Raw genomic sequence first — 17,522 nt, 5'->3', positions numbered from 1 at the left:
TCAGCCTTAAGCTACTTGACTACAGAAATGGGTAAAAGAGAAACTATCTGCTTAACATAAGCTGTCTAAGGCTTAACTTCCTCCTCCTTGCTTCTTTTCCCTCCAAAAATCCAGGAACCCTTTTCTTTTTCCACCAATTACATTGGCTATGCCACATCCCAGTGGAAAAAATAATGAAAAAAGCTACCAACAGAGTTAAAGTCTCTTTTTCAACCATTTTTTCAACCAGGGGTCATTACTTGAAGCTTTTCAACACATTGTGTGCTAGTGGCATCTGGTGGTCCAAATGACGCAGTGCATCTCCGAGTAGCTCATGCACCAGGTTTTGGGTTCCAGCAAATAAATTTATGCATTCCAATGCTTTGAATTTTTTATTATTTAAACAATAAGGTCAACTGGTTCCATTAGGTAATGCTGTGTGTAAAACTAAAGACAATCCCTGTATATGTATTTTTTGTTTTATAGGCAAAGCTAAGCACTTACACATTATTAATACAATTAATACATTTGTTGATACGAGCTTGGAAAAGTTTTGGAAAAAAAAATTTCCCCAAACTTCAGAATGCTTTCATTTCTTTGTTCCATAACCACAAAGCATCTCTGTATCTCTAATCACTAATCACACATCTAAATTCCCTTGCATGACTTCCAAAACATTTCCAGAACAGTCACGTGGTCGTGTGCCGAAATCAAGCTTCGGACTTCACTGATGACATGGTTTTGGCAGAACGAATTAAGCACCAGTACAGTGTTTCAAAGCAAAGAGTTGAGCTTTTTTTTTTTTTACACATACTTCAGAGCTTCATTATCAAAGGTGACGTTAATGTGCTGTAGTTTAGCTATTACTTGAAACAAATTGGATGATCAGTATCAGCACTGTCTTCCTGCAACAGCATCACCACACCTTCTGCACTAGCACTCGCCTCCACGTCTACCTTAAATAGCAGTGCAAAGTCAGCAGCAGCAATCACAGACACGCTCCACAAAAAGTTCTTCGCTGACTGAAATATTGTTTTGCAGCTGAATCCCCAGCCGAACTTGAGTAGATCTGGGAGAGGAGATACAACACTGGCATAACAACACTAGCATAACAACACTAGCATAACAGAGCACCACAGGCTCTGATGATATGAAACCACAAACAGGGTGTAGCAAGCTCAGGCTTAAAATGTCTAACCACATACAATTTCAACATAATTACATGTCAGACACAAGTCTTACACTTCCTATCCAGAGGACAAATTACATAATAGATTGCACTGAGTTGCTTCTCAACCTCATATGGACCAGAAATCCTTGCTTGTGAGGCCCAACCAACCAGATGAAGCAACATTCTCCTGCTTGTGTCACCTGCCTGAACAAAAGACACTGATTTGATTTGTATATATTATTTTATATATGCACACAATTTAATGAAGCTACAAGATACTGCACTAAATCAGAGTTTTGAAATGGTCATGTGTGTGTGTGCATGATAATTAGCTATTTTGGTTTAAGTGAATAAAATAATGCCATCGTTTTCTTTAATTCGATGTGCTCTCCTGTAAAGTTTGAAGGAGAAGCTGACCCAGCGCTCGTCTGCTATACTTATGTCTTCTAGTGTTGTTCATTATTTAATCCATTAAAAATGTAGTCCTCGAGTGTAGCAACGTCTCTGATAAAGATGTGAAAACAAACCTTTTATGGACTTTAAAGGGACTGTTAATACTCTTAATTAATTAATAGCGTCATATTTATGGTTATAATTTTGAACTAAAATGGCATTTGGAGTGTATTTTGAGTGTATTTCAGCATAATATATTGTGTTTACATCAAACTCTCAGACAGTGCTCCAGATATCATGCAAGAAAAATGCACTCAACTGAGACACGCATCTGTTTTACTCGTAACTCCTGCACAACTTCTGAACAGTGCTGTAGTTTCATCTGCGGTCTGAATACCAATGTGCACAATTTTGGTATTGAATTATTGAGTAATGTTTATTAATATACCCTTATTGTAAAGTGTCACCTTGTGTTTTACTTTCGGCCGTAAAAAATGTTGTCACTATGCAATTCAAACCTTACATTTAATTTTATTGTTCTTTCTGTTAAATGCAAGTAAATTAGTTAGAAATCACATTACACTGTTAATAGTTACACACCCAAACATTGTGTGCTTACAGATTGTAGATTAGTCATAAATAATGATCAAATAAAAATTGTGCACTATACAATATAGAGGCTGGTAAAAGAACACAAAGGAAGCCATGTTTTAAAAGACAGAATGACAGACAGAGAAATGAAGATAGACATGAAGACGGAAAGACGCAGAGACAAAAAATCCCACTGGATCCCTGCGTCTCTCACCACCAGCACTCTGTGTTCATCGTTTTGTGCAGCCAGTTTGCATAGTTTGCCACTCGGGTGTACACCCCATACACCTGCCGACTGCCGCATCCCTCTGGCCCGCCCCAAGACACGAGACCCTGCACTACCCATCTCCCACTGTGGGGATCCTTTATTACAAATCCGCCCCCGCTGTCCCCTAAGCACGTATCACGTCCTCCTTCATAGAACCCGGCACAGAACATGTTCTCGGTGATGTTGTAGCTTGCAGAACGCGAGGTGTAGCTGGCTTCACACTCCTCTTGCGCCACAACCGGCAGTTTTACATACTGCAGCACCTCAGACACGACACCAAGATCAAAGGTTATCCCGCTGTACAAGGCAGAGGAATTAGGCATGCTGATCCCCCAACCAGCAACCACGCCTAGTGTGTTAGGCAAGGGTGTATGAGCCTGACCTTTGACCCATGGTGGGGGCAAGCAAACAGGCCTCACCAGCTCATTCAGTACCACGTCTTGGCTAAGTTTGACCAGGGCGATGTCGTTGTTGTAGTTGTGCGGGTCAAATTCTGGATGGAGGATAAGCATCTCGACAGAGCGGTTGATGGCCAGCCTTTTATCCCGGACGTCCGTGAGCCCCAGTGTAGCGTGCACATGCGCGGGAGCCACGGGAACAACAGACAGGTCCCTGAGCTGTCTGCGGAGCACGTGTGCAGCTGTGAGCACCCATGATGGGGACAGGAGAGCACCACTACCGAACCAGTGACCTGTAGGAACCCGGGACGTATCCTCCACGGACAGGAGAACCTGCCAGGGAAAAAGACCCGGAAATGCTGTGCGTCCGCCCACAATCCGCTTTTGGAGGGATGGGAAGGGCCGTGACTCCTCTCCGCATGCTTACACACAAATCAAATGCACACAAACTTACAATACACATTGACCACACATGTATTGACTTGAGCGTATGAATACCAGCATACACACAGTATAAACATGCATGGATAAGGATAAAGCATATAAACCTTAGAGATTCAATTGCGTGTCACAGGGTTTAGCTTACCTGCTTGGGCTTTAGCTGTTGTAGTAGGCAACTGGAATTCAGAATCCGACTGTGTGTTATTCTCCAGATCTGTTACATCATACGGAGTAAAGTTTTTAGTCCAAAACCTTTTACTTAATACAAAATACTGACAGAAAGTCCAACCAGAAACCACAAAACTGAGACACCAGGCTCCAGATAAAGGACAGCTACTGTACTATACATCAGAGGTGCCAACACTGAGTCTCATTTATCAAGCTTTATATGAAGGAATTTAATTAAAAAATTGCAGAGTAATGCGATATTAAGAAAAAAAAAAAGATAAAATCCTGTTAGTTGGAAAAAATCCTATGACAACTCCTGAGTTTGAGACATACTAATGTGAATCCCCATTGCTTAGTGCCAAAATATATACAATTTGTATCATTTCATATTGATGACTTGAAAAAAGTGACCCAAAACAAATCCGTAAATGATGACAAATTGGACTAACCATTCAATCAGGATGAAAATAAAAGGAGGAAGAGTTAGTGTGTGTCTCAGTAAGCTGACGCTCTGCAATGGCTGAGCTGCATTACTGGCAGATTTAGCGTACACTACACTTAGGAGGAGCTTTTTCACCATTTAGTTGCCATTTTGTTCTTTTCAGCTTTCTGTGAGCTATGCCTTTTATGGAGTTTTGTGGGTGTGGCAAAATGTAAATCAGCTGTCCCTTGAACTCACTTGGTAAGTTCCCGCATTTTGATTGGTATTTATCAACATATGTCTATTTAGTTGTGAAACTTCTGTAAGTCTGGTGGAATTTCTTTAGTTCGGTTTGGCCAGAAAATATTTACACACAACTTTACTAAATGACTGATAAATGAGGCCCATTGCTTATAAGAAAATCATAGCAGGTAGAGAGAAAAACAAATTTCAACATAAAAGCCATACTGTATATCGGTGGACAAATGGCTAATTTTTTTTTTCAGATGTAAGAACAGTAAGAAAACAACTGAACAAAAACGACCAAAGAGTACACAGTCCCGTTTTCTTGTTTTATATTTTTTATATCAAACAAACAAGACAGAGGCTTGTGAATTCTAGGTGAATTAAGATAAACTTGCCATGAAGAGAAAGTAACCACTACCAGAAAAAAATTATTTGTGTTTCACATCCCCTGTCCTTTCCCCTTTGGTGAATTTGTTTCATGTTTGATCTAGACAGCTGCTTTATTTGAAAAAACAGAAAAGCCTAGTTTTCAGGCAACTCCCATATCACCTCAAGGGACCAGACGCTGTAAATGCTATGGCTAAATCGCAGACGTTGGCTATATACTGTACATTCATAGATACCGAACACAAGATTTCACTCAAATTGTTTAAACGACAGACCAACATGCCGGGCAATAATCACGCTGCATGAAAACAACGTCGCACGAAAAGTTTCACCTGGTTGGCATGTAGGTAGGGTGGCTCCATCCTCATTCATCCATACACCACTCCAATCACACGTATATGTACCTGCATTAAGCAACAAAGAAAATAATGTTTAAAAGAAGTGGTTTAACTGCTGGATGATCATTTCAGTGACTAGCGAGAGTGAAAGCCAAACTCTGTTCTCCAGGAGAGCTCTTGCAGCTGTACAGGATCCTCGATCCAACGGTAGTACTGTTGCTGGGGTTAGTATACACCACGTCTCCTAAAGATACATCTATGGGACCACAGTCAATCGCTAGAGAGAGAGAGAGAGAGTGAGAGAGAGAGAGAGAGAGAGAGTTTTAAACATAAATCATAATGGAAATCAATATTCCTTTTCTTTGAGAAGCATAATATGTTTGTTGAAGAGGAGGATTTGAAGGATTAACACCAGATGAAAGATGTTAGTCTGCTAGAAAGGCACAAGAATTTGAATTAGCACGATCATTTTGTCAAGAAGAAAGCTAATTAACTCATTTGGATTGGTCCATACTGCTTAAAATGTTCACAGAGATGATTTCCAGTGGGAATTTGGATGGGTTTTTTGAATTAATCCATGGACAGAATTAAACTGAACCAAAACCATACCTACTTCTGCTGCATCCATCTCTTCAAATGTAGCTTCTGTCCATGTCCATGAGAAGTTCATCAGTTTACAGACGGCCGTATCTCTGCTTACTGTAAGTAAATCTGAGCTATTTCTATTTTATTGGCAAACGAAACCTGTTATATGAAACTCCGCGTTTTAGCATTCAGTTTGTTGAGCAAAATCTTGGGGCTGTATTTGGAGATCTTGATTTCTTCTCAAGAAAAACCTGGCACCCTCGGATGCATGAACTACACACAGGTTATTTTGCATGATTTGAATGCAGAGCTGAGAAAATCCACTAAAGTGAGTGCGTAACCCGACTCTGAATACAAGGAACTTTCCCTGCATGAACATCACCTCTGAATACAGCTCTGAATGCATCAAAGATTTATTATGAAGACAGTGATATTATTTTAGAATTTGGATTTCTATAAGTTTTTTGTCACCTCAAAAGCTTGACGGTAGTATCCATAGGCTAAAGATGCTACTGTAACATTTACTGGATTATCTCTTATCGCGGAGTGTGTGCTATAACTACAGGTTAAATAACAGACCAGACTCGAATTGTGTTCAGCATTGGAATTTACTGTTTTACAAATGTACTAGGGAAAAAAATAATTTTAAACCACAGAACGGCGGCTCCTTTGAGGTTCCTTCTCTGGTTCGCAGTGGAGAGAAATGAAGGACAACCAGTATGAGAGAAAGAGGGAACAGAAAGGAGGAGGGGATAAGAAAGAGATAAGGAAAAAGTGAGAAAGACAACAGACTTTTAAGACATGTGAATAGCTATTTAAAATGTGTATGTCTCAATAAAATGCTGTATTGTAGCCATTACTGAAAAACACAACTTCATAAACTCCATATATTATACAAACAAAAAAAAAAAACATGAGATGTCTAGTATAGTTATATTTTTTGTTCTTGTCAATACGAATTTATTTGATTTATTGATTGCAGAATTGACTTATGTATGTAAAATATGTAAAGAAGTAAACTAACTAATCAATAGCAGCAGAAATATTTCTCAGCTAAGAAATGGCTACATAGCAATACACTATATAGTATGGTGTATGATGCAGCTATATAGTTTTTAAAGGTTTAAATAAATATACTGGAATTAAATTGGTCAGTGACAGGACTTTGAATTAAAACATATATGTATAAAAACTCGTCGCATGTCACTGTAGGTCAATTTTGGAAAAAATGATGAAAAATCCTGTTTTTTTATCCAAAAGTGAATTTTCTAACTAAATGCATGCTTTTACATCTCTAATTTAAGAAAACAAATATGCATTATGTCTCCCAAATCAGTGTGAAAATGTTCTTATTTATATATTATACACGTTCTATATTTCTTTCATATTATATACTTTTATTATATTATATACTTTCTACCCTTGCTTTGGCACCTGCATGCAAATATTGCAGTGCAGTGCAGTCAATCTGGCTAAAGAGCTCTAAAACCTTGCTAGCATTTCTCATGATTTGATCAAGTATTTGAATAGTTACATTCCTTAGCGAAATAGACAGAAGTTTAATCAGTTTGTAATCAGATTGCAGTTGTCAAAACTTCCTGAAGCTGTCACATCATCATCAAAACAGAGAAGAGTGCTCACACACTCTGTAGAGACGACAGCAGACAATGTTTTAAAATGTTAAATGAGCTAATAAAAGACATAAATATCAAGAAATTTAGTGAAAACTAGTGACTGATTGAATCAGCGATTATTTCCATAAGATCAGGTTATAAATGTAGAAGTATTGGACTTTTAAAATGCTAGAACTTGATTTCATGGAAAAGAGAATCATATTTCCGTTCAGGAAAATTTGTAATTTTCAGAACCATAGTATACACTACTAAAGTAGTCCACTTTATTGGGAACACCTGTACACCTGTACACATTCATGCAGTTATCTAATTAGCCAATCATGTGGCAGTAGAGCAATTAATAAAATCCTGCAGATACAGGCTGCAGAAACCAGCCCATCTGGCACCAACATCCATGCCACGGTTAAAGTCACAGAGATCACACTTTTCCCTCATTCTGATGTTTGATGTGAACAATAACTGAAGCTCTTGACCTGCATCTGCATGATTTTATGACAACTCACCTGCCTACGCACCTTTTTCACACACACTGGCAACCTTCAGTGATAGGTAAGTGCACAGATACAGTACACAAAGCCAAAAAAAAAAAAAAAAAACATGCAAAAGTGCTTACTTCTACAGAGAGGTACACGGCTGCTCCAGGTTCCATCTGCCTGGCACTCTATCTGGTAATGCTCAAACTCCTCTCCATCCTGAGAATCAGAGAGTACGAGTCTATTTGGAGTTGCACGGATTAAAGGAAAACTCCACTCTGAAACATGTTTATATTGAAATGATTGTGACGTGTTTAGCGATACTGGTGCTAATTTTTGGGTAGGTGCTGTGAGAAATTAGCCGTTTTCATCACTGCTAGACTAAAAGACTAAAGCGCTGCTGCATACACTCATTAGGTGGACATGACGCAACGGCTAAATCCCACTGCACCATTATCAGCAGGTAGTCGAGTGGCATTGTGGGTAATGTAGGAAACTGTGAACCAACATGAAAATAGAGCATGTCGATGAAAGAGGTTTAAACTAAAAATATCTTGACAAAATAAATCTTGGACACCATCGAACATCACATCATTTTAATGATAAAGATTAGTGTGTATGTTTTGCTTTAAAACTAATCTGCATCATCACCTTTTGCAACAAGTAGCCAGGGTCACAGGTCACCGTGATGTGCTCTTTGAAAAAGTACTTAGACTGTAGTGGCTCTAAATGACCATTAGGTGGCAGCAGAGGAACTGCACACTCGCTGCCTACAAACAACAACAACAACAACAATAAAATAAACAGAATTTAAATTTATAGTTTAATTTTAAAACATTTTCCTCTCAGTCCCTACAGTCCAGTGCCGTTACCTGTAGATGTGTAGGTGAGCTTCCAGCCCAGGTTCTCTCCGGAGTTATCGCTGTGAAACAAGATGCTCACAATGTTACTTCCTGTCTGGATCCTGCCAGGTGATCTGTCTCCGCAGAACGGGCCGAACACTCTCTCTCCTGCCTGAATCTGCAAAAAGAGAATGTCGTCATCATTAATGTCATCAACAGCAGCATCTGTTAATAATCCTTATCATCTTCTCCCTAAATATGCATAGACATTAGCGCCATCTAGGGGGTTGGAGGTGCATCGTGTCATTGGATCCAAAAACTAAACCAGGGAAAGAGTTTTACAAATGTACAGAAAAGCATCAATACCCCTCCCCCTTAATTTTATCATCTCTCATTGGACCATTAAAAAGCATGCGCTCATCAGTATGAGCTAGTTAGCTAACACATAACCTCGTGTTAATTCATTTCAAAACAAATTTGGACAAGTGGAGTTTTTATTAGTTTCAGTTGCAAAACAAAAAAAAGAGTCACATGACACTCCTTTCAACCTCAGTTCATATCCAGATCTAAATGTGTCCTCAATACAGGTATTAATGCCTGAGTCTGAACCACAAGCCTGCGATCAAGCGAGTGTTCAATCTCTAGGTCATGACTTAAATATGGAGGAAGTTGGGGACAGCTTCAACAAGACGCTTCAGGATTGGACGATCATTTATTTAACTCTTGTACAATTTTTTGCCCACCCAACACTTAATCCAAATCAGTGGCCACGTTCATACAAGAGAGATATTCAGAGTCAGATATAGCCACATCCTAAATACTTCTTTCTGCGTCTTTCCTTCACTGAAATACTGCTCAGTGTGATGTTTTCTCAAATCTTTCAGCTGAGCTTCTGAATCCAAATGAGTCGTCTCTGCTGGAGCAGTCTTACTGCATTTCATATTTGATACCACTGGTCTAAATACAGCGAGGAGGCAGTCATACTTCATAGCATATGCGTGGAAAAGATTGTGCAATGTTTCGGAATGTGCATTTTCTAGATTTTTTGGGCATTCAGGGAGATCTCCAAGTAAAACAGACACTGAGAACACATTAAGATGTTTCCCTGCACAATAAAATGATATGAACTTGTATAGAATGTCATTTTTAATTGATTTTGAATTGAAATAAAGGTACTTATCCTTTTGCGTATTAAGTAATAAGTGCTACTACATGCTATGTGCTACAAATGATTCCTAATTCTTTATTTTATTTTAACTTCATAGAGGAAAAAAGGATCACAGAATCAACCTAACTTGCCAAAATCCTAACTTTAGTATAACTCTAAAGACAGAATGATTTATTTGTTTGTACACAATATTAGCTTGCTTGCTAGCATCAACTAGCATAGAGGCATTGAATAGATTTATAGCGGTGTTGAATTCTCGAATCTGATTGGTCAGATTGTGCTGATTAATGCTCTAATGTTCTCCCAAGTGGTTTATTCCATAAACAGCAGTCTTGAGAATAATACAAGTCTTCATCATGACAACAAAATGGTGGCACCCCCCCAAGCCACTATTATCACTGGTTCTTGGTTCCACACCAGCAGCAACTCTGTGCTAGAACTAAAGCAGCTGAGAATTGACTCTTGCTGTTAAACAGTTTAGACACACCTTGGCATTGTAAATATTTTTGAAAAACCATAAGGATTAGAAGTGGTAGCCTTGGAATTCCTTGTGGTCCTCACCTTGATGTAGTCGTAGGGGCAGGTGACGTCGGGGTGATCTTCTACGTCAAAGGTATCATCGAAATCCAGAGTGACCAAGAAACCTTTCTCCAGCTTGATTCGGTAGAGACAGTCTGAGCTTTTAGGGTATGGCTTGGGAAAATCTGGACTGGTGATCAGTCCAGAACCCTCGGTGTACAAGCTGTCACTGCACTCCACTGACGACACACACACACACACACACACACACACACACGATTATAAAGTGACTTTGACTGGTGCATGGCTGTTGGTGGCTGGTTTGAGTATTTCAGAAACTGCTGATCTCCTGGGATTTTCTTGGAAAACAATCTCTAAAGTTAGAATGCAAACAAAAAACAAACAAAAAATCATCCAGTAGGTGGCAGTTCCCACATGTTGATGCGAGAGGTCAGAAGCGAGTGCCCAGACTGGTTCAAACTGGCACCAACGCTACAGTAACTCAAATAACCACTCTTTACAACCATCGGGAGCTGAAAAGCATCTCAGAACGCACAGCATGTTGAACCTCAAGATAGATGGGCTACAACAGAGAAGACCACATCGAGTGCCAGTCCTGTCAGTCAAGAACAGGAATCTGAGGCTACAGTGGGAACAGACTCATCGAAACTGGACAGCTGAACTGGACAGTGATTCACCATAATGAAAAATCTTTCCTATTGCTTGCACACAAATGGAGCACAGATAGAGCATAAGAATGTGTCTGACCCATAGTGGACATACCAGTCTCCTGGGGTCACTCTCAGAGGTTAGGCCTATTATTTCATGCAGTGAGGTGCCACAGTGACCCATGCATCTGGGACAGCAGGTCCGGTCTGATGGGTCTGTTCTGCCAGAATCAAGCTTGTCGCAAAGTCTGCCAAAGTCTTCCACAGCAGCGGTAACAGTGGCCAGTCCTGCACCAGTGCATCATGGCCCAAAGTGATTGTCTCCACCTCGTCTGTGAACCACTGTGGACAGTGAGCTGTCTGTCTGGCTTGCAAACCGATCAGATTCTGTTCTTCAATAGGCATTCCAAATTAGATGAACTACTTCCTTGTGAGTTTGCCAATGCCTGCGCACAAGACTGCGTCAGTCCTGGTCAAGTCCAGACATATTTGCCAGCAAACTAATGTTTGAGATTTTCTAATTGCCTTACTGTTGTATTTTATTGTCAGAAATGTAGCATCCGTAGCGATAATCCAGATAAATAAAAAGCTGGCAAAGATGGTCTACCAGATTGAACAGCTCAGGCAACTGGGAGCTGGTCAGACTAAGCTGGCATTTCAACATATTCACCATCAGATTGCACTGGCCCTATAGATAGACAGCTCTTAAGACAGAAGTTTTGAATCTTCCCATGTCCAGAGGCTGTCCATAGGGCCATGGTCATGAGGTGACAACTTTGATTTTAGCACTCGGCAAGGAGGAGAACACGGGAATACTCCACTAGTTGCAAGAAGAAAACAGATCTACAGTGTGGGTGTATTATACCCATCTAAGCGATTCTAATTTGTCAGTTTATATTTACTCAAATATGACATTTCTTTGGCAAAAGGCTTAACCATGAATCACAAGACTTCTCTTTCCTGCTCCTGCTACAGTGCTAATAGGGTGACTGAGGTTCACAGGCATTTCGCAGATTTCACTGGCAGCTCAAATGTAAATATTTGCCATTTATCTTTCAGATATGATCAGCGTGGCTGGGCCAAAGTGTGGACATAAAACAGATGCACAATCCACCCCACACAAACACACATATACATTAGAAATACTTCTACCAGTCATTTACTCTATCTTAATGTAAAGTTTGATGTGTAAAATGAAATAAGAAAATAAGTTATTCAAGTAATTGTTATATCGTTAAAAACACGATTACTTTGAATTACACAACTAAATGACACCCCAGCTTTCCTAAAGCTGAACTTATTTAGGAAATTCCAACCACTAATCCCATTTAATCAAGGTCTCTCTGAGCTCATAGCTAGCTAATCCCTATGATTTATATAAAACCGTTGTACATTCCTTAAGCTATACATTTAAAATAACTGAAATAATAAAAAGCTACATAACGTAAACATGCATCAGTGTGTACAGATGACTAAATCCTCTAAATCATCTAAATCACTACAGCCATAAGGAAAGGGTAAAAAAAATTATTATTAAAAGGATATTTTTGTGTGGGAGCAACTGGATCCCATGTCTTGTTAATCTTCAATGTCAGCAGGGTCAAACTGAGTCAGTTAACATTTCTTAAAGTATTTGCGTTAAACACTTATAGGATTTGTTCTCCCAAAGCCGCACATAACAAATGTTTCAACTTTCCAACTCCAAAAAACAAAGAAGGATAAAAAAAAAAAATCGCAAAAGACTAAGCTGTTGGTATTCAAAGGCATTCAGTGGCAAATTGTTTAAACTGTTCTGAATGCATGAACACTCACTCGCTACTGGAACACTTGTACAGCAGTTTGGAAAAAGTCTGTACATTTTCACTGAACACGTGCACGGTGTAGCCTTAGACTCCTGTTCCTGGCTGACAGGAGCGGAACCTGATGTGATCTTCTGCTCTTGTATCCTACCTGCCTCAAGGATTGGCATATTATGCATTCTGGGATGCTTTTCAGCTTACCACGGTTGTAAAGAGTGATTATTTGAGTTATCATAGCCTTCCTGTCAGCTCAAACCAGTCTGGCCATTTTCCTCTGATCTCTCTCATTACTGACGCGTTTCCACCCCTAGAACTTCCACTCCCTGGGTGTTTTTTGTGTTTCGCACCATTCTGTGTAAACTCTACAGACTATTGTGTGAAAATCCCAGAACATCAGCAGTTTCCGAAACACTCAAACCAGCCTGTTTAGGACCAAAGATACAGAGTTCACTTTTTTTTCCTTGACCTTGACCTGCCGCATGATTGGCTGACTGGCTCATACAAGTTCGTCTAAACGCACCTAAATTTTTACTTCGGTTTTGAGGAAGGTGTTGGGTTATAAATGTCTGTATTTTAATGGCATGAGAACATTAATGAAAAATCTTTATACCTTTGCACGTTCGGTTGTCAGAATGAAGCTGGTGTCCATATCGACAGGAGCAGTAGTAGCCGCCGATATAGTTATGACAAAAGTGATCACAAGCCCCAACTTCATCGTTTTTATCTCTACACTCATCTATATCTGTGGACAGTCATAAAAACAACAAAGGCAGATCATAATAACTTTATCAATCATTAATAAAGCTGTGTGTAATTGCTCTCATTGGCCAAACCTGAAGTAAAAGTTTCACTGATTTTCTTCGTAAATTGTAAATGATCAATTGTGTTCATAGCACAGCTGATTTAAATTTAGTGACACCCACAAAACTCCATAAAAGGCAATAGAACTGAAAACAACAGCATGATGACTAAACAGTGAAAGAACACCTCATAAGCAGGGCATGCACTAAATCTTCCAATAATGCAGCTCAGCCAATGCAGAGCATCGGCTACCATTGACTCCTTTTAGAGGGGTGCCATTTCTTTTATCCTAATTGAATTTATTTGTCTTCGTTTATGGTTTTCTTTTGTGTTTCTTTCTTTTAAGTCATTAATATGAAACATCCGAATTACAACAATTATACAATTTGAAGCCAATCAAACGACATTGATGTTAGTGAGTCTCATTACATGCAAATTTACACAAACTCCGGAGCAAATGTAGGACACGAACGTTTTTCCGAACTAAATGCATTTTCCTGAATTTTCCTGAATTTCTTGGATAAAAGCTCTTGCGAAAGATTTCTGAATAAATTTGTTCGTATCCAGTTTCACATATGAGGCCCAATATGTGTAACCCTGTAAGGTATCTGTGTGTGTGTGTGTGTGTGTGTGTGTGTGTGAGTATGTGTGTGATTTTTACCCACTGCACTGTAGTGTGCTTCAAATCCAGAGTAATGCTCCTCGTTGGAAAAGTCTGAGCGAAACGCCACACTGAGAATGTTCCCCGGTGATAAGATAACATCGCCAGCAGGAACCCGTTCTGTGTCCGTGTTCTCTCTTCCACAAAACACTGCTAGCTCTTCGCTGTCTGAGTACACCTACACACACACACACACACACACACACACACACACATATACAAGCAAACACACAAAAAATTCAAAACTTATTCTTAAGATATTATATGTCACTATAAAATACAAAATATTGGAAGCTTCTCTATCAGTTTCTTTAACAGGCGCACACACACACACACACACACACACACACACACACACACACAAACACACACAAACTTCCCTTATCTATCTGCCTGGTTTGGGTGTTTACACTAAGCGTCAGTGAACGATGGGTCATGCATGGCTAACTGATACACACACACACACACACACACACACACAATGAGCTGAGTTATCATAATACCATTTATCACTGTCATTTCACCTGTTTTGAGATGGGTATTTGAGTGTAGGGGCAGTGAGAGGGCAGGTTTGTGGTTTTTTTTACCCTTTGAATATAAATATCGCCCCTGTGGTTAAGAGGCTCTGTGAAGTAAGTGAGGATTAAAACAGTTGGTGTCTCGCTGTTATAGGAAAATAATCAACAATGGAGTGGTGTGATGTGGCCTGACGCAAATCGAAGTTCATGTTACTATCCCAATGTTGATTATTTCTGAAAACAGCATGTTCTAAAGTGTTTTTTTGTGCATACAAAAAAAAAAAAAAAAAAAAACCTGCGTCAGCGGGATTAAAAAGGGGAAACCAATTATGAACTTGAGGAACTGTTAGAGCCAGAATTCACACACCATAGTGACAGTGCTTCATTTCTACCTGCTTTTTTTCCCAGTGTTTCTTTGATTTTCCTCGTTAATTTGGTGACATTTGGTCCCCACCCACCATCCAGCTCTCTATCATACAACAACAACAACCTCAACACGTGCTTCCTTTGAGACAGCTACCTCAACACATGCATCTTCTGAGACTCGTAAAGCCAACCAACTCTTCTTTTTGCGCAACACATTCAGGAGAGAATGCTTTCTGCCCTCTTCCGCATACATGAACTCACAGACGCACACGATTGTCTAGTGTCGCTTTGATTGACAGGTGAGAGTGTATTCCATCCCTTGGCTCGTGAGCACGGATCGTTGTGGGATTTGAACTCACAACCTCCTGGTTTAGGCCATGCCAACTCTGAGTTTAAATCTGAATGCAGATACACATGTTTGGAGCACTAAACAGACGCAGATACAGATAGTGGCATTATGTTACACCCCTAATACAGATAGCGGTTAAAATTTCCAAATGAGCTCACCTTTACGTAATCATACTCGCACAGGTATGACGGCTCGATGTCGAAGTGCATGAAGTAGAGGCGAATCTGATATCCTTCCGGAACACTGATATTCCACTGGATCTCGCTGTCCTTTGGATACGGCTCGGGAAAGCTGGGCGAGTGCATGGTTCCGTACATGTCAGTCAGCAGGAGCACTCGGGCCCACACTGCGCTCACACACTGGAGAAGCACTGACAGTATAATGCTGTAGAAAAGCATGAGAATGTTAATGTTCAGTCCCGTCTAGAGTGTATTATCTAGTGTATCTAGAGTGCAGAGTGTCCAGGGACCCCAGAGATCTGGGAAACATATCAGTGATATCTTTTTGTTGTAATGGCAGAAATTGAGTTCCTTTTATTATTAACTCGAATGGAATTGAATGGATTTAAACCTCATTAACTCAATAAACAGGTAGCACTAATAATGTCGACATGAATCTAATGACAAATGGAATAAAAACTTGTGGAAAGATCAGAACTCTAAACCGCTCTTTGACTCTATTAAGTAATCAAAATATTATTGTACACAATAAACATTGAAATAATATTTGAGCGTAATATATGAATAGTGTGTTGAACATTATGTTCATAAAATAAATATGTGTAGAGAGGGTGTGTAGAAATTCTTTTACAGTGTGCAATCTCCTGATGTAAACCACTATAAACAATAACATTTATTATTATTATTATTATTATTATTATTAATTCTAATATAATCTATAATATGTCTATCTATCTATCTATCTGTTATACTGTTGTCAACAACACTACTACTACTATTAATAATAATAATAATAATAATAATAATAATAATAATAATAATAAATATTTATTATAATTACTGTTGTTGTTGTTAACTTTTATTATTGGCCCGACTGATTATTATTATTATTATTATTATTATTATTATTGTTATTATTATTATTATTAGTAGTAGTAGTAGTAGTAGTAAAACAGCAACACTACTACTACTACTAATAAAGGAGCAGCAAAACTTTGTAACAAAAACATTGGATTAAATAATAAACTGTTACTATTATCACTCACTATTACTACATTAACCAAACAAATTAATACTTATAATAAATAATTACTAATAAATATAACAGCAACAACAACATTATTTCCTTTTTAACACAATACTTTTTCACAGGTTTATTGCTTTTAAACTTAAGCTACAGCCTAAGTCCTGTTTTGATACAGTTTTGGGATAAAAAACAAACGTCCATTCTCCAGGTTAAAGTGAACTCACAGACTCTCCAGAACAGAGAGCAGGTCTAATGGAACCGCTGCCTGCTGACTGTCAGGTTTCTCACTCCATGTTCACGCGTAAAGAAAGTGCAGAGAGTAAAAAGAGTAAAGTCTTCTTACCGTGTTAGATCCATGAGCTGCGATGTGTGAAGAGAGACTCCTGCACGCGCGCGCGCACGCACACACACACACGCACACACTCCTGCACACACACACAGACAGAGAGAGAGAGAGACTCCTGCACGCGCGCGCGCGCACACACACACACACACACACACACAGAGACTCCTGCACACACACACAGATTCCTGCACACACACTCACACACACACACGCACACACTCCTGCACACACACACACAGACAGAGAGAGAGAGAGACTCCTGCACGCGCGCGCGCACGCACACACACACACACACACACACACACACACACACACACAGACAGAGAGAGAGACTCCTGCACGCGCGCGCGCGCGCACACACACACACACACACACACACACACACACACAGACAGAGAGAGAGACTCCTGCACACACACACACACACACACACACACACACAGACAGAGAGAGAGACTCCTGCAGACACACACACACACACGCACACACAGAGACTTCTGCACACACACACACACAGACAGAGAGAGAGTGACTCCTGCACACACACACACACACACACACACACACAGACACAGAGAGAGAGAGAAAGAAAGAGAGAGAAACTATAATTCTGATTGGTTGTTATGTTACTCTAATGTTTATTACACAGAAAGAAACAGTGCAGAATTTAAAACAGCGTTGCAAACTCTTTTGTTTTTTTTTTTTTGTTCAGGGGAAAGTCTCTAGTAGCTAATACATACTGAAAAACTCTCTAAGAAGTCGCTTAATGACGTCATAACCTAATTT

At 39.5% G+C, this 17,522-nt stretch overlaps 1 protein-coding gene across 4 annotated transcripts; it reads right to left on the bottom strand.

Moving 5' to 3' along the window:
• Window positions 1-2,054: 2,054 nt before the first annotated feature.
• masp1 (MBL associated serine protease 1) lies at window positions 2,055-16,892 on the bottom strand. Of its 4 annotated transcripts, none has more exons than XM_026943591.3 (12): window positions 16,734-16,892; window positions 15,343-15,568; window positions 13,952-14,129; window positions 13,100-13,231; window positions 10,065-10,261; window positions 8,366-8,513; window positions 8,145-8,263; window positions 7,634-7,712; window positions 4,959-5,078; window positions 4,796-4,867; window positions 3,387-3,455; window positions 2,055-3,222 (listed from the first exon to the last, which is right to left on the bottom strand). In XM_026943591.3, the coding sequence occupies exons 1-12, from the start codon at window positions 16,745-16,747 to the stop codon at window positions 2,345-2,347; spliced, it is 2,232 nt and encodes a 743-aa protein (XP_026799392.3). In that variant the 5' UTR covers window positions 16,748-16,892; the 3' UTR covers window positions 2,055-2,344. The 4 variants fall into 4 exon arrangements, with proteins under 4 accessions (XP_026799392.3, XP_026799393.3, XP_026799394.3 ...); XM_026943592.3 differs by lacking the exon at window positions 16,734-16,892 and adding an exon at window positions 16,615-16,729; XM_026943593.3 differs by lacking the exons at window positions 2,055-3,222; window positions 3,387-3,455; window positions 4,796-4,867; window positions 4,959-5,078 and adding an exon at window positions 5,976-6,069 and having other exon boundaries at window positions 16,734-16,888.
• Window positions 16,893-17,522: the final 630 nt, after the last annotated feature.

Source organism: Pangasianodon hypophthalmus, chromosome 14 (assembly GCF_027358585.1).
Source record: "Pangasianodon hypophthalmus isolate fPanHyp1 chromosome 14, fPanHyp1.pri, whole genome shotgun sequence".
Classification (NCBI taxonomy): domain Eukaryota; kingdom Metazoa; phylum Chordata; class Actinopteri; order Siluriformes; family Pangasiidae; genus Pangasianodon; species Pangasianodon hypophthalmus.
This window is presented reverse-complemented; position numbering and strand designations above follow the sequence as displayed.